General features: G+C 35.9%; 1 protein-coding gene across 5 annotated transcripts in view; it reads left to right on the top strand.

Annotated features, from left to right (window-relative positions):
- Positions 1-26,351, top strand: part of PDLIM5 (PDZ and LIM domain 5) — a 218,408-nt gene that overhangs the window by 160,100 nt on the left and 31,957 nt on the right. For 4 of the 5 annotated variants that reach the window (XM_049630885.1, XM_049630886.1, XM_049630887.1 and 1 more), the window contains one exon: positions 8,072-8,259. In XM_049630885.1, coding sequence (XP_049486842.1) covers positions 8,072-8,259 — 188 coding nt within the window. Of the gene's footprint in view, positions 1-1,049; positions 1,188-2,136; positions 2,269-8,071; positions 8,260-26,351 lie in introns of all 5 variants that reach the window. The other variant, XM_049630892.1, reaches the window with a different exon arrangement.

Genomic DNA, 26,351 nt, shown 5'->3' on the forward strand with positions numbered 1-26,351 from the left:
GCTCTCATTTAAATTAACCTGAGTTGAGTCTGGCACATACTTGCTTTGTGTTGGAGGTGGCCACTGTCACCAGTTGTGAAAAAAGTGATCATAGAATGGTGAGAATGTTTATTAATAACTTGCACGCATAAAGGAGGAGACCATAGGTTTCACGCTGTGCATTTTAGATTTTCTTTTTACTTAATAAAAAAGAAATTCTCAATTTCAAGTTGATAACCAACTTGAAAAGCATCACAGCCCTAATGATGGAATGTTAATTCCTGTCCAGGTGTTTGACCTTTTCTAAAAGACCAAAGGAAAATATTATTATTTTAATCATAAGAGTTCTGGAAATAAAATTTTATACCAGCATTTTTGAGTCTTGACAGAGCTAACTGAAAATAGGAGTATAGAACATTAGGGAGAGTGCTGTTTTAGTCATATTCACTTGAACTGTGCTGTTTATTTTACAGGGGTGCTTTTCTTCCCCAAGGAGGTTCATTCTCAATATTTTAAAGTTATTTCTTATTCCTTTTAATATGTATTGCTGCTTCTGAATAGGCAGCTGGTTGTACCTGCTTCTCTTGAAAGCATAGTCTCATTAAAATGTCAGGCTCTGGGTGTATATCATCTCTAAGGTAAAGCTCTTTACGTAGAGGCTTTTTAGAGTAATCGACATAACCTTCCTTTCTCTGCTTACAGAAATTCAAGCCGTCATGTTTAGATTTATTTTCTACTTAGATGCTGACAAATCAATCCTCACATGTGTGATGTATGATATTGATTTAACTTTAAATAGGATTAGAGTCAGAAGTTAAATACATTCAAAAGCATTTGTATCTCAAAAATCAGTTTTATGGAGGATTATATATCAAATTTTAATTTCCACGAGAAATCATAGCAACAGTAAATAAATGGCCTGACCTTCTGTTACACTTCTGTATTGTACCTTTATAATGTCTATTAATGTAGGATGTTTACTATCTTACCTTTATTATGCTACCTCTTCTCACTTTCCCTTTTTGTTCCTCTCCTCTTTTTTTCCCTTCCCTACCTATCAATTTAAGCAGCAACACAAGCAGTGTGGCAACAAGTTCTTTGGAAGGTTTTCGAAACTTTTCTACCTTCTCTTCTCCTGCTAGATACAGTGCTGCGGCTCTGAGCAGCGCAGCTGCTACTGTGTCTGCTGTTCTTGCTGCAAAAACCAGGTAGAGCTTTATGTGCAGGGTGTGTCTTGTGTGATTTCCAACACTTTTCACAGCCTTACAGGTCCCCTCAAAGAAGACATAGCCACTTGAAACAGTCACAGCTCCGTATGAGACCTTGATTGTGTTGTGAACGTTTTACCCGGGTCATAGACCTCTCCCACAGTGTTTCTTACTGGTTTTTCTTTTTTTAAGTTTATTTTTTTATTTTGAGAGAGAGAGAGAGACAGCACAAGTGGGGGGAGGGGCAGAGAGAGGGAGAGAGAATCCCAGGCAGGCTCTGCACTGTCAGCATGGAGCGCAAGGCAGGGCTTGAACCTATGAAACCGTGAGATCATGACCTGAGCCGAAACCAAGGGTCGGACGCTTAACTGAGCCACACAGGCACCCTGTTACCGGTTTTTCTTTAAATCACCTGTTCATCTCTTTCCATTACTGCCATTTGTCTAGGATACTTCTCAGTTGAATGTTGTGGGGTTTGTATAATTTTTAGTTTTTCATAATCTGAAACAGAATGAACTATCAGTAGATATTTTAAGTTTCTATTGGTATTCTCTTCTCCCACAAACTGATTGTATTTGAGGGTGATCTAAAGTCAAACTATTCTAACACCTCTCCTCCCCCAAAAAGAATAGTAACTTTTTATTTTTGTGAGATTCTGTTTTTACATAATGTCTAGTAGTCTTTATAGCTTTACACGCTTTCTAAAAGATTGTCTCAATCTAAGCTTTGGTGAAAATCTAGTCATTTCCATATGAATGAGTCAAATAATAGAATACTCTTTGCCCTTCTTTTTATCCTCTTTCTACTGCTTTGTTTTTTCTGCCTGTCTGTAAAATGCTTCTGTCTGTAGCTCTTTCTGAAAATGTTTCCGATCATAGACTGTAAAAACTACTTTTTGCTATTGGTCCTGTGATTTTTCGTCTTAAACCTCTTTCTGAATGCTCACCAGGCTCTCCAGTCCTGATAAATATCACACACTCCTGGATGCACTTTGCATCAGCCCTGTTTCCAAGCCTTTAGCTTTCTCGTACCTCCAGGCCTCCAGAAAGTCAACTGGCTCTATCCATGTTAAGGAAGCAAGGTACTGTGGCAGCGCATATCACAGTGGTGGTTTGCTGTGAAATATACTGCTTTCTCTCTAACACTTAACCACTATATTAATAAGCCAGATGAGAAAGTCCTAGAGCGGATTTGTGTTGTTTTAAATTAACTGTAAATTCAGTGCAATGCTTATTGCACAAGCGTGTTATTTTGTATGGTCATTAACTTTCCTTTTAACCCCTTGTGACATTTTTTAATAGCACATTTGATGTTGGTATGAAATTATTAGTAGTTTTGCAAGTATTTAAATTATAGTGGAACCCTTTTATTGCGTGCATGTAGCTGTACTAGAATAATCAAATGTTTAGTAAGATATACCTTTATACCTTTTGCAGAAATGAAAAAGAATAATAAAACAATTCATTTTGATTGGCTACTACTTATAGTACTTAATACGAAGTTTTTACTGGGGCAAACAACAATTTTACCATATCTGGGAAATTCTGAAACACAAAATTAATTTTTTTACTAAACTTAACCATGATGCCAAAAATTATTAGGCATAATATAAAAAATAAAAATATCCCAAGTGTTCACTAAAGGTGTAATCTTAATGAAATAACTGTATAAAATCATTTCTGATGGAGCATAAAATTAATGATGGTGTATACAGCTATGACTATAATTAGTAAAAACCTGATATGATTTGGGCCATCCACTGATTATGTGTTTAGAGCCTATCCACTGCTATGGAGGTTTTCAATATACTTAATTATATAACTTTTTAGGAGGATGTTTAAATAGAGGGAGAGAGATCATTGTCCATTTTTCTCTAAGGAAAAAAAACCTCCCCAAATAATTTTATATTTGTGGAATTGTGAGTGTTAATTGAACAGAAATCTTTCATCATCAGAGCTAACTCTGTCTGTACAGAGACAGGCTACTGACCACACTGAGAATAAAAAGTCCCTTAGAGAACTTAATGGAATGTTCTAGATATTCTCTCCAGAAAAGTACCTATTGCATTTTTAAAAAGCTAAGTGACCAATGATATGTTTTGATTGATATCAAGTGGAGATGGGATGGGGAAAACGGAAATAAGATGGAGAAAAATACTAGTTATGAGACAATATTCCCTTCGTTAGTGCCCTGCTCAGTCAGCCCTTATCTTTATATTCCAGTAAGTTATTTTGCACTCACTATTTAATATAAAAGAATAACATTAAAATTCTTGCAAACCTTGCTTGATGAGAGAATGTTAATGTTTTTTTCATTTACCGTTGCAAAAACAAGGACAGTTTTATAACATTTTCATACATAGCTTTTACATGCAGTCTGTCTTTAAGTAGAGATAGTACTCTGAAATAAGTGAATCCTAGATAGTTTTCCCTTCAAGTAAAACATTTTGTTGTTTAAATAAACTTCTTGTTTAAAGAACAAAAAAGATGTGCATGCAGTAATGGGCTGACTGACACTATCCATGGACCCACTTGTAGAGCAGGTAGCCATTATCATTACTTTTTATTAACAGCAATAGGCACAAACTAAACATATTTCGGTATTTGGGAAGGGAAATGATTTTCAACAAGATAAGTGAGTTGGCATTCTACAACAGCAGGAACATTTGGTTCTCTAAAGAGACCTTAGTGAACTCAAGTGAGAAGAAAAAGCAGTTGGGACAGTCACATGTCTTATCTCTTATTTTTCCTTTTCTAAGAGAATAATCTCTAAAATTATAATAAAGTATAGTATACCACCAAACTTGTTTCTATTATAGTATATTCAGCATTTTGAATTTTGATACAAAAAAGTCTTAAGGTAAAAAATTTTGCTTAGGAAAAAATTTCTTGCAAACACAATTCAGGAAGGAAGGAGGCTCATGGCTTCTCTCTTTGTCTAGGTCCTTTTTTAGAGTTTTGACAGAAGAATGCTTATAATGATGATGATCCTTCCAGAAATATTCCTTTCCTACTACTTCAGAGTCTACTAGTATATTAATTTTTTGGTAACACTTTAGCCAAAAACCGTTTAGTTTAAACATTGGTAATTAAACCTGTGATGTATGGTTGGGTTTTTAAAAAAAATTAAATATATAATTAGAATAAAATTTACCTCAGGAGTATTTTTTGAACAGTTTTTCCGTTGAAAATAAACAAAATTTCCAACTGTTGTCAATCTGCAGCCGAAATTTATTTGTTGTAATAGTTAAACAAATGTGGGAAAGGAATGTAAACTCAAAATAAATCAGGTTCCAGACACTGAAAGTTCACTTTTCTTCCTTTTTCTTTTTTCTCAACAGGTCAGTTTTGTAAAGAAACCTTTGCTCTGTTAGTGTATTTTTCTGTGTTGAGTTTTTGTAATATGAAACAAAAACTTCGGTATTCTTGAGATGGAAGTCATTTCCATTTAATATTTCAGTGCTTATTTATTTGACAGACTAGGAAAAATGACTATATTTGATCCTTAGCTTCTGTGGAATTAGCTAAAGGTATTTATGGATTTATTCTGGTTTGCTTATTAGAATCCTTTAGAAGGCATTTTAATTTTGTTTAGAATATAGGTATATCTTCAACAACTTAAATTTAGAAAAAATATATATGAGTCATAATTTCAGAAATAAGATACTGATCTAAGTAGTCATGCCACTGTATTAATAAATTAGTCATTAATTCAAAATATTTTTCTGTTAGTGATTATTATAACATTTTGTTCCCAAATATAAAATAATATAGCCAGTGGCTTTATTAACTCTTTAATCTTCAGTACAACAATACCTATTGTTTATGTATTTTCTTTAAGTAGTAGCTAATACTAAAAATTAGGAAAAAAGAAGTTAGCTTTTTTATGGGCCTAAGCATTATTTATTCAGATATATGATTGTCTCAATAAAACCTAATATTCTTTCATTACTACATTAAATTTTTTAAGTAGAGATCTATTTCCCCTGAGAATGTTGAGCTCTGCTGACAGTCCTGAATTTAAACATAAATGGAACAGCTTTCTTTCTTATAATTTAGAACTTTTTAAAAAGTTTATTTATTTTTGAGAGAGTGAGAGTGAGCAGGGGAGGGACAGAGAGAGGGAGAGAGAGAGAGAATCTCAAGCAGCCTCTGAACTGTCAGCACAGAGCCTGGAACTCATGAACCATCAGATCATGACCTAAGTCAAAATCATGAGTTGGATGCCTAACTGACTGAGCCACCCAGGTGCCCCTAGAATTTTATAAGGTCTGTCTTTATAATTTCCTGCTCACACTTTGTATCTAAAGAGTATTGTTTAAGATTTAAACATCTTAGGGGCATGTGGGTGGCTCAGTCGGTTGAGCGTCCGACTTAGGCTCAGGTCATGATTTCAACGGTTTGTGAGTTTGAGCACCGCATTGGACTCTGTGCTGACAGCTCGTAGCCTGGAGCCTGCCTCAGATTCTGTGTTTTCCTCTCTCTGCTCCTCCCCCACTCAATTCTGTCTCTCTCTCAAAAATAAACATTAAAAAATTTTTTAAAAAATAAAGAAGGTGATGGCTCTGTTACACTTGAATTTGAGAGAACAATAATAGGGAATGATATTTCAAGAAAGTTAAACTAGCTCTAGTATGATTTTTCAAAACTGTTTAGTGTCAGAGGCACCCCAGGACCACCCCCAGGTTTGATGATTCACTAGAGGACTTACAGAATTGGGTATATAGTTGTACTTATGACTAAGATTTATTATGGTACAAGAATACAAAGCAAAATCAGCAAGGGGAAAGGGTACATGGGATCAAGTCCAGAAGAAAAGACACTCAAGTTTCCAAAAGTCCTTTCTCAGTGAGGTCACACAGGATGTGTTCCTTCCTATAGCATTGAGCTGTGACAAAACGTGCAAAATGTTGTTTACTGGAAAAGCTCATTAGAAACTGAGTACGTAAGACAAACTTTTTTTTTTTTTTTAACTTTTTTTTTGATGTTTATTTTTGAGAGAGGAAGACAGGGAGAGACAGAGTGTGGGCAAGCAGGGCAGGGGCAGAGAGAGAGAGACACAGAATCTGAAGCAGGCTCCAGGCTCTGAGCCATCAGCACAGACCCCAACTTGGGTCTGGAACCCATGAACCATGAGATCATGACCTGAAGTCAGATCTGAGCTGAAGTCAGACGCTCAACTGACTGAGCCACCCAGGCGCCCAAGACAAACTTTTATTGGGGCTCCTTATTTTGTCACCCTGTGCCTAGTTTATACTGTAAGTCCAGACTCTCAGAAGGAAAGCAGGTGTTCAGCATAAACCATGTTGTTTATACAGTTTAGGCACAGTGAGCTACTCTTATCTTTTAGAAACAGTTTTATATGACTGTAGGGAACTGTTTACTGGCCAAGTTCTCAAATGCCAGTTAGAGGCCAACCTTACAAATGGCCTTCCTAAGACTAGGCAGTTTCAGGTCTGCTTTGTTAGTTTTCATCCCAGATTCAAGAGCATTGGAAAAATTAGGTATTCTTTTTTTTTTTTTTTCTAAGTTTACTCATTTATTTTGAGAGAAAACGAGAGAGAGAGATTGAGGAAGAGACAGAGAGAGAGAGAAGGGGGCAGAGAGAAAGAGGAAGAGAGGATCCCAAGCAGGCCACAGGGCTCGATCTCATGAACCTTGTGATCTTGACCTGAGCTGAAATGAAGAGTTGGATGCTCAATTGACTGAAGTCACCCACACCACCCCAGGTGCCCAGGAGCCCCTAGAATGGTAGTATAGTCGTCATGATTGAATTTGAAATTTCTTTTCATTGAAATAATCTCAACCGAAGCAGTATAATTAAGGGCACTTATTTCACTGGTCATTAATTAGTATCCTATCTTTATTGATCTATTCCTCCAGCTGTTTGTTTCAATTATGGAAGGACTTGAGTTTCTGTGCATGGAATTATTTAAGCAACCAGTACCTTGATTTTTGCTCAGAAGTTAGTATAATGTATTCTTATTGTTGTTACAATAATTATTATTGTGATACTTCACTTGAGAGGAACTGCTATAGTATTATATCATTCCAAAGTACATATTTTATAATTTGAGCTACTTAAAATGAGTTTTTTTGAAATGACAATATATAATTATAAATAACAAATGACAGGGTAATAAAAAGCCATATGGTCTTCTAACTCAAACTGAAACCAGCACAGATGAGGCCTCCTGTTAAGCAAGTAAATAACTTTGAGTGAGGACAGTGGCGGTTTTGTCTTGTTTATCTGTGTTATGAACACACAACATTGTATGTTCTATTAAGCAGGGGATGTTATCTCTTGTTTACCACTCTGTGGCCAGTGCTGAGCACAATGTCTGGCATGTAATAGGTGCTTAAATGTTTATTCAATGAATGAATAAGTGAGTGAGTATGTGAGTGAAAAGAGTGACTGTTAAGATGTCAGGAAAACTTAGTTCATAAACTCCAGAAGAATGTAAGAAGGAGGGGGAAGAGAGATCTATGCCATTTCATAGAGATTATAAGGGATTCTTTACTAATTAATTGTTTTAATCTAGATGACTCTTCTGAAATGTTGAAATAAGAATAGGAAGAGAGAAATAGCTTATTTTTCGAAGGGATTGGGTGTAACAATGTTTTAATAGCCTAATTTCTCCTGGTAGACCTTTTAAAGAGAATTTGCAAAGTAGTGAACAAATGTAATCTGACTCCTTTCCTCCTTTCCTGTTTTGTTTTGTTTGTTTCAAAGAAAGATGGTCCCTCAGTCATGGTTTTCTTTTTTAAAATATCCATTAATAATTTTTATTTTCCTTAGAGATTTAATAGATTGAGAAAAGAAAGGCTCATTGCTAAGTCAGACTGCTATCACTTCACCAAAGCGTTTCCTTGTTTCCTTTCTAGCAACACCCAGGAGACTCCTCAGCAATTGGTCCCATCAGTAGCTTCAGCTCGGAGCATGCCTGAGAGACAGGAGAGCCCAGCGGCCACTAGACCAGGGGTGGCTGGTCTCACAACTGCTGCTGCCTTCAAACCTCCAGGATCCACCAATGTTATCAAATCTCCAAGCTGGCAACAGCTAAACCAAGCAGGTGGGCCAAAGAAATCTCTTGCTTTTTGTTTTTCTTAAGTGTAATTATGAAAATATCTTCTAGGACGTATGATAGAATTCACTGGCGAAACCCATTCTTGACCATCTTAGCCTTAAAAAGGACTGCACAGAATAGCTATAGCTGTTTTCCTCTGAGGTGTCTCATAAATGTTCTGTGTGTGTGTTTGATAGAATTGCCATTTGCTACTCATAATTATAGCAATTTCTTTGTTTCCCAGATTACTCAAGAAACATGTGTGAATTGTAAACTTGGGGTCTTACTAATGAACTGTATTGATGGAAGTTTAGCCTTGGAAATACAGCATTTTAGTTTTGATGATATATACAAAATAACAACAACAGAAGCATTTATTGTCATCAACCACTGAAGAAGGAATCTTTGCCTTCTTGTCCTCTGAAGATTTATGAGGCAGAATTGCAAGAAGGTTACAGTACCAAAAAGAGCACATATTTTATTTTATTTTAATTCTATTTAATTTTAATTTATTTAAGTGTAGTTGACATATAATGTTAAGTATTTTCAGCTGTACCACATAGTGTTTTGACAGTTCTATACATTATGCTGTACTCACCACAATAAATGTAGTTACCGTTTGTCACCATATAACATATTATTGACCATAGATACCCTATGCTGTACTTTTTATCCCTGTGACTTATTTTATAACTGGAAATTTGTACTTGTTAGTCCCTTTCACCTATTTCACCCAGCCCCTCAGTGCCCTTACCCTCTGGCAACCACCATTTAGTTCTCTGTATTTATGATTCTGTTTGTTTATTTATCTGTTTATTCATTTTTTTTTAATTCCACACATAAGTGAAATCCTATGGTATTTGTCTTTCTCTGACTTATTTTACTTAGCATAAAACCCTCCAGGTCCATCCATGTTGTTACCAAAAGGCAGGATCTCATTCTTTTTTATGGCTGAGTTCCATTATATATATATATACACACCACATCTTTTTTATCCGTTCATCTGTTGATGGACACCTGGGCTGCTTTCACACGTTGGTTATTATAAATAATGCTACAGTAAACAAAGGGATTGCATATATTTTTTTGAAATAATATTTCTGTTTTCTTTGGGTAAATACCCAGTAGTGGAATTACTAGATCATATGATATTTCTATTTTTAGGTTTTTGAGGAATGTCCATACTCTTTTCCACCGTGGTTGAACCAAATTGCATTCCCACCAGTAGTGCACAAGAGTTCCCTATTCTCCATATCCTTGCCAACACTTGTTATGTCTTGTCTTTTTGATTTTAGCCATTCTGACAGGTGGAAGGTGAGATGTCATTGTGGTTTTGATTTGCATTTGCCTGATGATTAGTGATGTTGAGCATCTTTTCATGTGTCTCTTGGCATCCGTATGTCTTCTTGGAAAAATTTTTATTGAAGTCCTCTGCCCATTTTTTATCGGATTATTTGTTTTTTGGTGTTGACTTGTTTAAATTCTTTATATATCTTAGATATTAACACCTTATTAGATCATTTGCAAATATCCTCTCCCATTCAGTAGGTTGCCTTTTCATTTTGTTAATGATTTCCTTCCTTGATTTTGGTGTAGTCCCAATAGTTTATTTTGGCTTTTGTTTTCCTTGCCAGAGAAGATGTAACTAGAAAAATGTGAAGCCTGATGTCAAAGAGATTACTGCCTGTGTTTTTTAAGGAGTTTTAGGGTTTCGGGTCTCACAGATCTTTTTCTTTTTTTTTAATTTTTTTTTTAACATTTTATTTTTTATTTTTTGAGAGACAGAGCATGAGCGGGGGAAGGGCAGAGAGAGAGAGAGGGAAACAGAATCCAAAGCAGACTCGCTCTAAGCTGTCAGCACAGCGTCTGACATGGAGCTCAAATCCACGAACCGTGAAATCATGACCTGAGCTGAAGTCAGATGCTTAACCTACTGCGACACCCAGGTGCCCCACAGGTCTCACAGATCTTTAATCTGTTTTGAGTTATTTTTCTGTATGGTAGAAGAAAGTGGTCCCCTTTCATTCTTTTGCATTTAATTGTCCAGTTTTCCCAGGAATATTTATTGAAGAGATTAAACTATCTTTCCCCCTATTGCGTGTTCTTGCCTCCTTTGTTGTAGATTAATTGATCATATAAGTATGGGTTTAATTCTGGGATCTGTATCTATTATTCCATTGATCTGTGTGTCTGTGTTTTTGCCAGCCAGTACCATACTGTTTTGACTACTATAGCTTTGTGGTATACTTTAAAATCTGGGGCTATGGGGCACCTGGATGGCTCAATCAGTTAAGCCATTGACTCTTGATTTCAGCTCAGGTCATGATCTCATGGTTCATGGGATCAAGCCCCACATTGGGCTCTGCGCTGACAGTTCAGAGCCTGCTTGGGATTCTCTCTTTCCCTCTCTCTTTGCCCCTCCCCTGCTCTGAAAAATAAATAAATAAACTTAAAAAAAAATTTGGGACTGTGATACCTACAGCTTTGCTCCTTTTTCTCAACATTGCTTTGTCTATTCAGGGTCTTCTCTTTTTCCATACAAATTTTAGAATTGTTTGGTCTAGTTTTGTGAAAAATACTATTTGGATTTTGATAGGGATTGCATTGAATCTGTAGATTGTTTGGGTAGTATGGATATTTTTAACAATAGTAACTCTCCCAGTTCATGAATATAGAATACTTTCCCATTTGTTTGTATAATCTTCAGTTTCTTTCATCAGCGTTTGTAGTTTTCAGAGTACAGTTCTTTTACCTTCTTGGTTAAGTTTATTTCTAGGTTATTTTATTATTTTTGGTGCAGTTGCAAATGGGATTATTTTCTTTATTTCTCTTTCTGGTAGTTCATTAGTGTATAGAAATGCAACAGATTTTTGTGCATTAATTTTGTATCCTGCAACTTTACTAAATTTTTTTATTAGTTCTAAGAGTTCTTTGGCGGAGTTTTTAGGCTTTTCTATACATAATATCATGTCATCTGCAAATAGTGACAGTTTTACTTCCTCTCCCAATTTGGATGCCTTTTATCTCTTTTTCTTGTCTGATTGCTGTGACTAGGACTATGATATGTACTATGTAGAATCCAAATGGGGAGAGTGGACATTCTTGTCTTGTTCTTGATCTTCGAGGAAAAGCTGTTAGTTTTTCACCATTGAATATGATGTTAGCATTGGGTTTGTCATAAACAGCCTTTATTATGTGAAGGTATATTCCCTATAATTCTACTTTGTGGAGAGTTTTTATCATGAACAGATGTTGAACTTTGTCAAATACTTTTTTCTGCATCTAATGAGATGATCATGTGGTTTTTATCCCTCATTTTGTTATAGAGAGAGAGCATTCGAATAATAAGAGGGAACAACCTGGGCTTTATCTGGAAACCTGAATTTTCAATCACTTCTACCAATAGCTTTAAGTAATTTGTAATCTGTGCCATAGCCTTACTAAAGCATCTCAAGTTACTGACACATGCCATGCTACCTTGCCTTAGAATGCTCTAGTCCTTCTTTAGAGAATGTGCTTTTTACCTAGACTGCTACTGAATTCTAGCCTTTCCTCATCAGTGTTGGGAAAAGTATTGATTGAATATATAGAAGGGTCTGCTTTTAAATATATATATATATATATATATATATATATATATATTTTAAATATATATATATATTTTAAGAATTGCTTTAATGATTGATCATTTATTATTATTTAAGACTCATTTTACAGTTGTAAGAGTGATTTTTTAGTTAATTTAGGAATTCTGTCTTTTGATTTGTAATTTTCCAGTGTTTAAACATAGCAGACACTAACTTTGTTTATTATTAATAAATTATCTTTAGACAAATACTAATTATTTATATTAAAATTTATTTCATAGTGTCATTTTGAATGGTTTTGAATTGTTATGTGTTACTAATTTTGCAAGGATAAGCTAAAATTTTTTGTTGGAGGGGAAACAACAAATAGGCCACTGCATATGGTCTGGACTATTTTAAAGAAATGACTGTCGTCTTACTTTCAAAAACTTAAAATATTCAGTCTGATATCATTAGCTTCTGAAATTTCTAGACTGTTAATTGATTTAGCAAGACCTCTTCTCTTGGGGGAAAATGCTGACATCTCAACCCCATAGTTTGTTGTTGTTTTTTTTTTTAATTTTTTGATGTCTTTTTTTTTTTTTAATTTTTGAAAGAGCACAAGTGGGGGTGGAGGTGGGCAGAGAGAGAGGGAAAGAGGATTCGAAGCGGGCTCTGCACTGACAGGCTGACAGCAGCCAGCCCGGTGTGGGGCTTGAACTCCAGAACCGCGAGATCATGACCTGAGCCAAAGTCAGATGCTCAACCGACTGAGCCACCGAGGCGCCTCCAGCCCATACATTTTTAATTATTTACCACTTACTTGAAGTTTATCTATGACTTGATATTTGCTGCAATTATTTTGTATGTGCATTAGAATATAGAGAGTAATTTTAAGAAAAATCTCTTTGGTGTAGTAATTAGAAGGGAACAGGAGAATGTTTCTTAAAAGTGAGGGAAAAACTATATGAGGTAGAAACTAACATTAATTTTGTGCACTGCAGAGGGCAGAAAATATACGTACTGCTTTTGGAAATTCAGAAACTGTGGTTAAAATAACCACTCTTTTAAAGTGAAAAGAAAAAATCCCAATTGAGGTGGAACTCCTGGAGAATACACTACAGCAAAATTACCACAAGAGGGCAACAGAATCCTGTCTTCTCTGAGTGTAATTTGCAGTTAATCAAAGCAGTCAAATAACACAACTATAATCATGATTCATATGGTTAGTATTTAAAATACTGTACTTCTTACAGAAAATACAAGTGAATTTAATTTGAGCAAAACTATAGCAGTATAAAATACTACACATTATATAACGTTAGAAAGCATTAATATTATAAAAAGAAAACACGTTTTGCCATTGTGAATCATAGTTGAATTATATCGTGATGCTTAGCTCAAATTAGAAAATATTTGCAGAATTCTTGCTGTTTATCTTGCTCTAGGTGCTGCAAACTGGCATTTAATGTGTACTATGCAATGTAAAAGTTACTTATTTTACACTATTTTGTAAAAATTGTAAAACAAATGTAAAATGCCCAGCCAGGCAAATTGTTGTATTCCACTCTACCTAATAGTATACCACGAAAAACAAAACAAAAACACCTCAGCATCTATTCTTACTCTTTGATAAGTTTAAGAGCATTCTAATGCAAATGAAAAGGTTATTTGATTTACAAGGGGAGAGCTGTCTCATTGGGGGTTCTCATGTTCTTCACGGTTCACCTGTGAAAACTACATTGTGAAAACTACACATTGTGTAGTTTCACATTGTGAAAACTACAATGAAGGGGAGGCAAAAGCTGGAGAGGCCAGTTGTTGGCGGGTGGACTCAGAATAAAGCATTGGTTTCTCTCACACAGAACTTCGGGCTTCTTTCTCTTGATAGTTTATAGCTGTGCTCTAATGTGGGAGATAAAGATTCCCCCCCCCCCAACATCATTCAAATAGTGACTTTTATCAATGATGTCGTTTTAGCATAATTCCTAAAGTTGTGTGAGAAGGATGAGATAAAAATTACTAAATTGCAGTCTATAACTGGCTTGGTTGATCATGAAATCAGTTTAATGGATCATAGCCAGTATTTTCGTTAAAAAATGAAATAAAATAGGGGTGCCTGGGTGGCTCAGTCAGTCGAGTATCCAAACTCTTGATTTTGGCTCGGGTGATGATCCCAGGCTCGTGGGATCGAGCCCTGCTTTCCAGCTCTGCGCTGAGTGTGGTCTGCCTGAGATTCTCTCTCCCTCTACCCTTCTCCCTGGCTTGTGTGCATGTGCACATACACTCACTCTCTCTCTCAAAAATAATTTAAAATAAATGAAATAAAATAGAATATATAAGAATATTTTAATATATTAAGTATTTTACGTAGTAAGGGTAGGTATCATGTTAGGAAAATGTGGTTTTAGTTTATACATGCATGGAAGTAAGTATACAAACATGTATTTTGGGTCACAGTGTTTCTTACTATGTTTTAGTAGCTAAAACACTTGGAAGCCATTTATTTAAATAAGTATTAGACATACTTTTGTATATCAGATGAGTAATGTAGTTTGGAAATGGTAGCCTTCCCCAAACTGCATTGAAAGGGCTGATTGAATTTTTAACACCTACTAGTGTGTTCTGAATCTGTCATAGGATTCCATTACTTCCCCTGAAGTTCTGACTTTGAATCTTAGAGCCTTTCATTTGTGATGGTATATAGCTTGTGTTACCCAAGAACTTAGTAATGCTATACCAGTTGATAAAGAGTAACTAGGTGTATTTGTAACAGCATTATAGTTTGATCGGATCATCTTCTTTTTCTCAGGCATGTATTTTAACATACACCACCACACATACACAGACTTGTCCGTGACTGGCAAAGACCTGACTATTTTAGGATGCAGGGTGTTCAGGAGTTCATAGTCTGCATGAAAGTGTTAAGACACAAAAGAAGTAAGAATCCAAGCTTGAGTTTTATGTAAGCTAGCAAATACTGCTTCCTACTTGCCCTGTGCCTTTAATACTTTCATAATTCAGATGTAGTAGTCCCTTTGGAAATATTAACTTGATCTAGGAAGATACATAAAAGGTGACATTCTTCTTGTTGGTTTTCAGAATTGGGGATTTATACTTTTTTAAACTTACATTTTAATTCACTATATTTGTATGTCTAATAGATTTTGTAATGCTTGAAATCTTCACATTGAATGTAATTAATAAGTGGTTAGATAGGTATTTTCAAGCCTTCATAAATTTTATGGTTTAACTTACAAATATGTTCCCGTGTTTATGTAGGTGATCTAATTTGCTGTGTAATGTTTTCCCTAGACTCTCTGTAGGTTATGGATTCCATATTGGGTAAGTTTAGTTCATTTGATGCAAATATAAAATACTACTATCTTACCAAATATAGTCAGATATTCTTCACAAATCCAGTCTTAAAGTCATGAGGAGCCATTAGATTTTGGAAGCACATCAGTTTTCTAACTTTAGTTTAATTATATACAAAATGAGAATGTCTAATTCATTAAGATTAGGGCTGTTGTTCCTCGAACCCACTTTGTTGTCAGGTAGTGGCTCTGAAAAATAAGAGTGCCTCCCCTGTGGGGCATGAAATTCAGAAGGCCAGGGGTGTTCCCTAAATGGAGCATTTGAGCCTTCAGTTTCTTTATCTGTTAAGAGGCTAAAAGAGTCCCCCATAACATTGTTGTTATGTACGTATACATATATACACAAACGATGTAACACATATTGAAGTTTGTGGTACATAGACGGGTACTCAAGAACAGATTAAGTTTTTACCCCTCTCTTCCTGGTAGTGACAGCATTAATAACTTATACTGTTACCATCTAGCAGAACAGTTCTGCTCCTGTGACTTCTCTGCTTGAAAATGTTTTGGGCTCTCTGCTTCCCACACATTAAATGTTTGGCTTCTTAACAGAGCTTATGGTCCCTTTATTGCCTTGTGCCAACCTTCTTCTCCAGCCTATTTTGTAGTACAGTTCTTCACATTCTCTGCAGTCGTGTCACACAGTTCAAGAGTTCATACCATTCCTTGGGCACACACCTCTGTACTTGGTAAAGCTGCTCCTTTTATTTAAATGCTTTTCCACTCTTCTACCCCTGAAAAATTTCTCTTCACTCTTTGAGACCAGATGTTATCTCCTTTGTGAACCTTTCCTGAGCCCTCTGAATAATTGGCTGTTCTTTCTCTCTGTCCCTACAAAATGTTGATGATGGCTTTATTATAGCATCCATCATATTCATTGTAATTGTTTACATATGTGTCTTTTACCACTGTTTTTAGATCCCCTTAAGGACAGGGACCAAGTCTTACTACTCTTTGTTGTACAGTACCTAAACAATACCCAGCACAGTTCCTAGGCCTTTGGTAAATGTTAGTGGCTGAGTAGGTGAGTGGGTGGATAGGTCGGTTTGTCTTATTTTGAACATCTTCTTTGTATATTTTGAGGAATTCACAGGACGTTGTTCTTTCCTCCTACCAGACTTGAAATTCCCACTAGTTATTGAGCAAAGGTGGATGTGCTGTCTGCCAAAGGCTGCCATTAAAAACTACACATATGCCCAGGGAGCAGAGGACTCCACTCTCCTTGAAGCATTAAACTGCCATTAAGACTTTAGAGTTGTGTGTATACAGTACTATAACTAGTACTGTATTATTTATTTCCAGTAACTAAAAAATTAGTAATAGATCTGAAGCCCTGTTTTCTTAAAAAATATGGGAATATATGGCCTATAAGGAACCAAGCAGTGGAATGCAGAGGAATTAGGCATAGTTGTTCATTTTATCAAGGTGGACAAATTAACTTGGATGCAAAGCACCAGTAAATAATAGAAATTAGCAAAAAAGGAGCAAAGAGTTAAGTCAGATTACAAGTTCCAGATTGGACAAGGAGGTCTTAATGGAGAGGGAAGAAAGATACCAGTAAAGTTCCAATGATACAATCTTGAGATACAATATTTGTTTATATTAGTTTATAGTGGAGTCATATTTTATGCAAGAATAAGGTGTTCATGTTTATGCCTAAAGCAAAATCGTATCACATAGCAGTGTCCCTTGAATATTTTTAGGAAGAGGCCAAGTTGGAGAGGGAACAATGTATGCAGAAGCTCTCGGAGAAGTTGGCTCAAGTCATTCAGTCTAGATAGTGTCCAGAAAGAAAGTTGGATGGGCTAGTGGGGGTCTGGTCAGAAAAGGGCTTTGAAAGTAAGACTGGGGGTTGATGCAGAAAGGAAGCCCTTAAAAGATTTGTAAACTGGAAAGTGACCATCAGATTTGCAATCATTAAAAGATCATTAATAGTGTTAATGGGTTTAAAAGCTCATTATGACCTCAGTGTGGAGATTAAGATTGGAGTCCTGGTGACTAAAGAGGTTGTTGAGATAATCCAGGATAGAGATGCTGATAATGAATATTACCCTGTGCAGTGGGAATGGGAATGGAGAGAATTCCAAGGGCAAGAGAATGCAGTTTAACACTTTAACCTGATGGGAGGCAAGTTCTAACCATTGCTCTTCAGGGAGCTTTATTCCCTTTAGAGCATTTATCCTGTATTAAAACACTGGTAGGGGAAGTGCCTGTGTGGCTCAATCAGTTAAGCATCTGACTCTTGATTTCGACTCAGGTCATCGTCTCACAGTTTGTGTTGGGCTCCGTGCTGATGGCACAGAGACTGCTTAGAATTCTGTCTGTCTGTCTGTCTGTCTGTCTCTGCCCTACCCTCCCTCCCTCCCTCTCTCTCTCAAAAATAAATAAATAAATATTTAAAAAAACAACTTTGAAACACTGGTAGGGATTGTATTTGGCTTAGAGAAACTATACTTGGCTTTGAGTAAGTCAGATTATGGCACAGAAAATTAAATTGATTGAATATGTCTCTAGTTTTTGGGTTTTTTTTTTTTTAATGTGTCTAGTTACAAAATATAAATCTGGGTTGTATCTTGTACTTGAGAAATAAGTTAAACATAACTAGTCTATTTTTGCAGCATTTCCTTAGGCAAGTACATTGATTTCCCCATCATTTTCTAAATGTTGATTCTCTTTCAATTCTTTATAGTTGCAATCATGAGGTTGGTAGCTTTGGCATTGCACTGCTTGCCTTTCTGGAAGGACTTGTGCTATGTGTGTTGTCATGGAAATAAACATTATGAGATGGAAAAGGTTTTCTTACAAGACAAAAGAAGAAGAATCCTATAGAGCCCTACCAGTCAAAAATTAAGTACTCATGTTGTTATTTGTATGTAGTTCAGAAAGCTTTAAGTCCATAGATATGCTTAAATTTTTTTCCCACTTATTACAGGGTTTTTTTTCTTCTTTTCCACTTCCAAAATATATAACTTTTAAAAAAAATGTTTATTTATTTTTGAGAAAGAGAGAGCGAGAATGAGCTGAGGAGGGGCAGAGAGAGAGGAGGATAGAGGGTCTGAAGCAGGCTCTGCACTTACAGCAGCGAGCCAGATGCGGGACTCGAACTCACAAACCGTGAAATCATGACCTGAGCCGAAGTCAGATGCTCAACTGACTGAGCCCCCCAGGCGCCCCAAAATATGTAGCTTTTAAGAGCGTTTGTGATGGTACTTCAATGTATTAACACTATTGTAAGTATTTAATAAGTAACATAATTTCTTACTCAGAAAATCATTTAGCTATGCAATATTGGCTAATACTATAATCACTGTTTTCTGTAGGAAACTGTGGCCTTATTTCATAAAGCCAATGAAAATAAAAAGCTTTGTTGTGTTTTCTTTTACAGTAGTTAGTATCGTCTAGATGTGCTGAAATTTTTCCTTTTGCTGTTTTCATTAGCAGCGCTTGAAGCTTGCTGGAATGATACCATCTCAGTGCTGTCTTTTTGTATGTACACACAACTCCCTGTTTATTCTTATGTTCCCTGATGTTGGCAAGAAATTACTGGATTTCTTTTTTTACTTTTATTGTTAAATGTGTCCATGGGGGCAGACATTCTATAGAACTGAGGAAAGGAAAGGCATTTAGTTGATGGTGACATACTCCATACACTAGTAGTGTTCTATCATTTAATATTAGACATTTGGAATCTCTGATTCTCCTTATTGAACAAATGTTATCAGATTATATGTATATAAGCCTTTTACTAGTGGATTGCTTTTTTTTTTTGAAACAGTTTTAATATATGTGGCAAAAAGCAAGGGCCTTTAACTTACGATGAAATTTATCAAAATTGGTGATTTCTTTTTGAAGACATGAATTATGTTTTGAAGAAGCATAGTGCAAGTAAGCTGTAAATAGAAAAGTTAGGATCATTTGGAGGTCTTTTAGGGACACAGTCAATTTCTTTTGGTCAAATGCAAAAGGGAAAAAGACACAAACGTACTTTTCAAAATGAATATTTAGTTAATTTTAGCTTCTGTTACATCCTTTCATGGGGAATACTCACCATCCCCATTCAGGCAATTGGAACTCAGGAATATAATAGTCATGAAGGGAGCAAAAAAACCTTGCTTAACAGAAAAATTGTGCATATCATTGATTAGTAGCAATAATTATTTTCTATAATACTTTCAGTTAAGTATCTTTTCACTCAGAGTGTGCAATAAGATAATGTCATTAAAATTTTAAATGGGCATCATTTTACCAATGAGGTAACAGAGTCTGAAAGAAGTCAAAGGAATTGTTCAGGGTCCCATAGTGATTTGAACCTAGTTATTTTGACTAAATAGTGTATTTTCTTGTTATCACAAGATAGTATCAATGACTATATTTAAGGAAGACTAACTCTCTATGGAATAGTGCAGAAAGGAGTATTGTTTGCATTGGGAGGATAAACCAAGTGATTAGCAACTTCTAAGGACTGTTTCAAGTAGCATTTTCTTTGTTTCTAAACTTCATTTTCAAAATTTATCTAAGATTCTAGTTAAATGACCCTTTATCATACCCTCCCTCTGTTGTGTGCTACATTTTAGCAATAAAGAAAAGCTTATTTATTCATTATGGACAGAGCTTTGGAGAGATCTGATGTATTCTTTTTTGTTTTTTTTTTTTTTCAAGGAATACTCAGATATATTTATGAGATCTGATTAGATCACAGATTGAATGATGTGCATCTCAGTTATAAGTGGATATAAATTCTATCTTTTATTTGAAGTCTAAAGAAGATAGGGGTGAGAAAGGAAATTACTGTTTCTACAACCATCCCAAATTTCATTGTAGGCTTTACGTTACAGTAATAAATCGAGATAACTAGATTTGCTTAGCTAAGATGGATAGATTTATTGGTTCCATTTTAAAATTTTTATATGAATAAGTAAACTGCTACCAGTTGCATATGTTTCATCTCTTCTAATAATGTTTTACTGCCATCTGCTCCCCTGCATTTCGACATCATTAAACTAAACAGTCCACTTGCTGTAAAGGCCTGACTGGAGCTGTCCATTGTCAAAACTGTGGTGTGAAGCATGTAAAATATGCTTTGTCTTTTTATATAACATGTAGATTTTGGTTTAGAATCACGATTCTCAGGAAAAAATAAAAGTAACAACCATTAACTGCCTTTTTCTCCCCCCATAAACTGGAATTTATTTCTGTGTTGGAAGCTTTCCTGTGCTGACGCAAGAGCACAGTTGTGAAAGCTCTTCTTTCTCCCCATTTTTCCTTCATCCTGAGATTAAAATATTAAATCTTTTCTAAGGGAAGACACCTGGACTTATTCATATATGATTTTCATTAAGAATTATTCCTCGGTTAAGCGTAGGACTTCGGCTCGGGTCATGATCTCACAGTTTGTGGGTTCGAGCCCTGCGTTGGGCTCTGTGCTGACAGCTCGGAGCCTGGAGCCTGCTTTGGATTCTGTGTCTCCCTCGTTCTCTGCCCCTCCCCTGCTCATGCTGTCTGTCTGTCTGTCTGTCTCTCTCTCTCAAAAATAAATAAACATTAAAAAAAATTTTTTTAAGAAGAATTAATATTCCTCATTAATTGATGCATGCAGTTTAAACCAGAGGTTGGCAAACTATGACCTTGGTCACCTCTGGCCTACCACCTGTTTTTATAATAAAGTTTTATTGGAGTACTGCCAGGCTCATTTGTTTACATTTGTTACATGATGTCTGTGGCTCCTTCCCTGCTGCAGTGGCATAATTGAGTAGTTGCCAAATAAACCTTACATCCCACAAAACCTAAAATATTTACTCTCTGGCCAGTTACAGAAAAAAATTGCCAAACCTAGGGTTAAACCATAGGAATAAGAAAAATTATGCTTGATGATTCTGTACAATAGATGCAAACTTTTCTGAGTCGTGAGCACCCTTGACAACTCTAATCCGAAGGCACTCTGTTGCCTGTTTGTGAACATCACCTGAGAGAAGATAAAACTCTTTGGGGCAAGCATCTTATTCTTGGGTGTATCTTCCATACCCAAAGAGTTCCTAGATCTCAAACATTGTGTGTGGTCTCTAAGTAGTTTTTGAATGAGTTGATACCTTATTTTTTAAAACAGGTAAGATCTTATGTCAGAGTGTAATTGATATTTGTGAAACATTTCTTACACATTCAAGAAAATTAAGTAAACATTTTACTTACACCACCACATTCAAGCCTCTCACATTTTGAGGTAGTTGCTGTTTTACAGGTGAGGAAACTTAACACATTTCTGTGTTTATGGAGCTAGAAATTAGCAGAACAAGGAGCCCGAGTATATCTTAACATTATGCCAGATGTATGGCTTCCTCCAGCATATAATAGCTTTTAAAAGCTTTTAAAAGATGTGAAATTCAAACATAACTTTGGATAATGATAATACAGTTTCACTTATTTCAGAGATTTAATGGCTTTAATTGAGAGAGCTGTCTTAGAGAATTAGTAGTAGTAAAAGAAATGTAAGGAGTATCCCAAGTTTTCAATTTTCCAGTAACTTGTAGTCATCATGAGAGACATTGTTGATATTTGACATGAGGAACGCTCGTTAACTTTTAGTCCCCTTTCTGCTTCAGGTTTTGTTTTTTGTTGTTGTTTTTGTTTTTTGTTTTTTTGTGGGGTTTTTTTGCCTACATTAAAAGAATTCTATTTATATGAGCAACTCAAACCTGAGCTACCTTTCTCCTTTATTTCTGACTGAGATTAGGCTGCTTTCTCACTTGTATAAATAGGTGATAATTGGTAGGAAAATGGTAAAAGCCAAGCCTGTTTGGGTTTCATGTTACTTTGGAAATAAGATATGTCAAAACTCTAGGTATAATATGAGTATAAGTAATTTTTTAATATATGTCCTTTATAGTTTTCTCATTCAAATATAAGCAAAATTTTAAAAATTTAATATTTGAAATAAATTCTTAGCTTAGATTCTGTATGAGTTTACCTCATGCAGAGGTGATCCTCTTGAGTATTTCTGAGGTTGTGAATGATGCCTCAGATTTGTTTTTTGTTTTTGTTTTTGTTTTTAATAATTTATCTGAGTTTTTCTTTTTTGTTTCTTTTTATTCTCCTCCCCCTCCCTCCCACCTCCCCTGCCTCTTTTTTACTGTGAAACACATTGACCACCCACAGTTAGAGAGGATTTAGCTTCCCATTGTAAAATTAGAAATTTTAACAGTGATACTGAAATTATTTAGAAAATTCTCTGTATGACTGATAAATGAAATGTTGATTTTTAATTGAATGGTGGCAAAACCAGATATTTTAAGATCTCATATCTTTATCTGTGAGGTACACACTGGGTTTCTTTTACTTGTCACTCTGAACAAATGGAAGTTTTCTGTGTAAGGTCAGCTAGTTGGGAGAAAAAGGCAAGTTGCATATATCCCAAATTTTAATGATGTGTGATGCAACAAATTAAGAAAGAAGAGAACTGAACCTAATCCAGTCCCCACACTCACTTTAATTAAGACACTCTAGATCCAGTTTAATCTGGGTTCTTAGAGTTGAAAGGCCTGTTGCTAATGGAAGAAACTAACCTCCTGAAGTTGCGGAAATATTTGATACTTGGCCTTGGGCGCACCTGTTCCAATTCTTTATGGCAGCATAAAGAATACATACCAGCATTCTCCACTGCTTAGAGAAACGATAATAGTTTAATCTGTCAACTTTGCTTTTAATCATTGAATAAAAAAATCCTTGATTCCATTTAATAAAATTTGCACAGGCCTCTCTAAAATGTACTTTGCTCTAATCCTAGATCTTGGCTTAATTTTAAACCTTTTCTATTTCTACTGGATATGATTTCATGCCTGGGTAATGAAGAGTAGTAGTAGACTGTTGCTTATGGTTCCAACATAAGGAGCTTGACAGATGAAATGCACGGATTCTCTGCTTCTCTTGGCCGCCATCTGTTTGAGATGGTTGGGGGAGGGGCAGAGAAGAAAGCACTTGCTGTGCACGGTCATATGCAAGTGTGTTGCCATCATTGCTACCCGATTTAGTATGTGTAAAATTTCTACCATACCTTTGTGAACAAATTCTCGGAGATGTTGAATTACAATACTTTATCTCCCCAGGAGTGCCAGAATGTCACTTTGATGTGGCCCAGTTATTTATATGAGTACAACATTAGCCTCAGTGTTTATAACTGGAATACCCTTTGCATTCGAGCCAGTTGTTTTTCGCACCATAAAACCTCACATATGACTTCTGTGTCGTTGGGGCTGTAAACATTTGTCTTTTTTCTTTGGGGAGGGAACATTAGTATTCTTGATAGCAGCCTTATTTCAGACTCAATAACAATGAAATATTAACAAGATTGAAAAAAATATTTTTTTCTGGTTATTCCTAGATTTATTGCCATGACATTCTCTGCTCTATCTTAATTCAAATGTAGTAGATGAAATATTCACACCAATTTAGAGTTTGTACAACAAAAAATGAATTTAACATTCAGTTGCTTCAAGCCTGTTTCTCTTTAGCAAATGTACTAGATCTATAATTTTATTTTTCCTTTCTGAAGCAGTTAAATAAATCTTCTTCAATGTTTCTCAGAACATGAAGAATCTAGCCTTTTATTTCAAGATTTTCTAGGTTTTATTTCAAGAACTTTGCGGCCACTAATTACAATGGCTGAAAAGCATGGGCAGCTAAGTTTAGGGAAAATAAGTTAGATCTCTGTTGGAAACTCATTTTTTATAGAATGGCTTAAAAGTGGTAATCAAAGCTGTTAGGCATACTGGGGCAAATAAAAAACAATGCTTTTGTACATTATTCCTAAATTTATTCTGGCAGGCTCGTTAAGGAAATTAAAGCAGCAGAAGTTAATCATCTCAGTTATCACTATCCCCTCCTTCTAAACTGCTCCAGAAATGAGAACGTCCAGGTTTAGACCACATTTGAGGAGATCTGCCTTCATATTTTCATAGGTGAAGGCAGTAACTGGCAAAGAATTTGACACTGTAGGCACATAATAAATATTTGATGAATGAATCTATAGGGTACATAGGTTTTGGAGTCAGACAAAAATGGTTTTAGATCCCAAATGGTCCACTTTCCTCATTTGGCTTATGTGATGAAGTCTCCTGGTTTTTCGCCTACCTTCCGCTGTGTTCCCAGAGTACATATGTTATTTGCCTTACCCTTAGGAGCTCTTCTGTTTTCACGCTCACTTTCCCTGAACAATCTCATTAACTCCCACAGGCTCAAATGTCATCAATATGCTAATGACTCTTGAATCAATTCTTCTAGCTCAGATCTTTTTCCTGAGTTCATATATTCAATAGACTGTCAGTACTGAGATGAAACACAGGCACCTCCAGCTAAAAAAAAAAAAAAGAAAGAAAGAAAAAAGAAAAAGCTATGAGCTCCTTGAGGCCTAGGATTATTCATGTTTTGTCCCCTCCTGTGTACCCATGCATAACACAGTGCCTGCCACAGTGTTATGTTCTCAGTATACACTTGACTAAATGAAGATCTATAATTACATTCATTATCTTTCCATCATTCTAGCACTTATCCCACTATAACAATTGACTGTTTACTGGTCTGTAACCTTCTTTAAACTTCATGAGGGCAGAAATTATGTCTGTCTCACTCATGTTGGTAAAGCCTAGCAAATTACTTGGTACGTAGTAGTTGTTAAAAAAACATTTCCCTCCTTTTATTGCTCTATATGTCCTTAGGTAAGTCACTTATCCTTTCTGACCTTTATATTCTTGGCCTATTAAAAAGTAATAACAAGGGGCGCCTGGGTGGCTCAGTCAGTTAAGTGTCCGATTTTGGCTCAGGTCATGATCTCAGGGTTCGTGAGTTCGAGCCCCACATCAGGCTCTGTGCTGACAGCTCGGATCCCGGAGTCTGCTTTGGATTCTGTGTCTCCCTCTCTCTCTGTCCTCCCCTGCTTGCACTCTGTCTCTGTCTCTCAAAAATGAATAAACGTTAAAAAATATTTTTTAATGTAATAATAATACCTCATAATGTAAAAATGAAATAATTCAGTTTAGTATGTGTAAAATCTTTATTTTTTTACTATAGAAAGAAAAGTTCAGTACACATACACATACATATATATATAAAACTAGAGATGTGGTTTCTTCTACACGTATATTGAAAGGGATGAGACAATGAAAGGGATTATAGATTAAAAGCAATTTAAAAGACAAACCAAATAAGCAGACCTTATTTGGATCCTGGTTAATACTGTATTGGTGTGTGTGTTGTAGGCAAAATAATGCTCCCCACCTCCCACCCCCAAATGTCGAAAGATGACCATGTCCTTAATACCCAGAACCTATGAATCTGTTATATTGCATATCATAGGTGAACTAGGGATGCAGAAGGGCTTACAGTCACTATAAGCTGACCTTCAAATAGGGCTACTATCCTGCATTATCCTGGGGAGCCCAGTGCAATCACAAGGGTCTTTAAAACTGGAAGAGGAAAGCAGAAGAGAGGGGGGTAAAGTAATGCAAGGCTTGTTGCTGGCTTTGAGGTGGCAGAAGAGGGCCATGAAGCCCTGGATTTGGGCAGCCTCTAGACGCTTGAAAAGGCAAAAAAATGAATTTTCTCTAGAACCTCCAGAAGGAAACATCCCTGACAACACTTTTTTTTTTTTAATGTTTATTTATTTTTGAGAGACAGAGACAGAGAGTGGAGGGGTGGGGGCAGAGAGAGAAGGAGACACAGAATCTGAAGGAGGCTCCAGGTTCTGAGCTGTCAGCACAGAGCCTGACGCAGGGCTTAAACTCACAGACCGCAAGATCATGACCTGAGCCGAAGTCAGGTGCTCAACCGACTGAGCCACCCAGGCGCCCCTGGAAACAGCCCTAACAACACTTTGATTTGCTCAGTAACATCCATGTGGGAAAACTATAAAGCAATATACTTGTGTTTTTTATCCAACAAGCTGTTATATATAATAAGCAAGAGACAACTAATACAGGGATTATCAGGAGAAATTGAAAATTGGTTATTTGATGATAACACAATTTTTATTTTAGGTGTGATAATTGAATTATGGTTAGGTTTTTAAAAAGAGTGTTCTTTTAGGGATGATATTGAAATATTATCAATGACATGATAGATGTTGCATTTGCTTCAGAATGGTTCAGAAATGGCAGGGGAATGAATGGCA

This window comes from Panthera uncia, chromosome B1 (assembly GCF_023721935.1).
Source record: "Panthera uncia isolate 11264 chromosome B1, Puncia_PCG_1.0, whole genome shotgun sequence".
NCBI classification, from domain to species: Eukaryota; Metazoa; Chordata; class Mammalia; order Carnivora; family Felidae; genus Panthera; species Panthera uncia.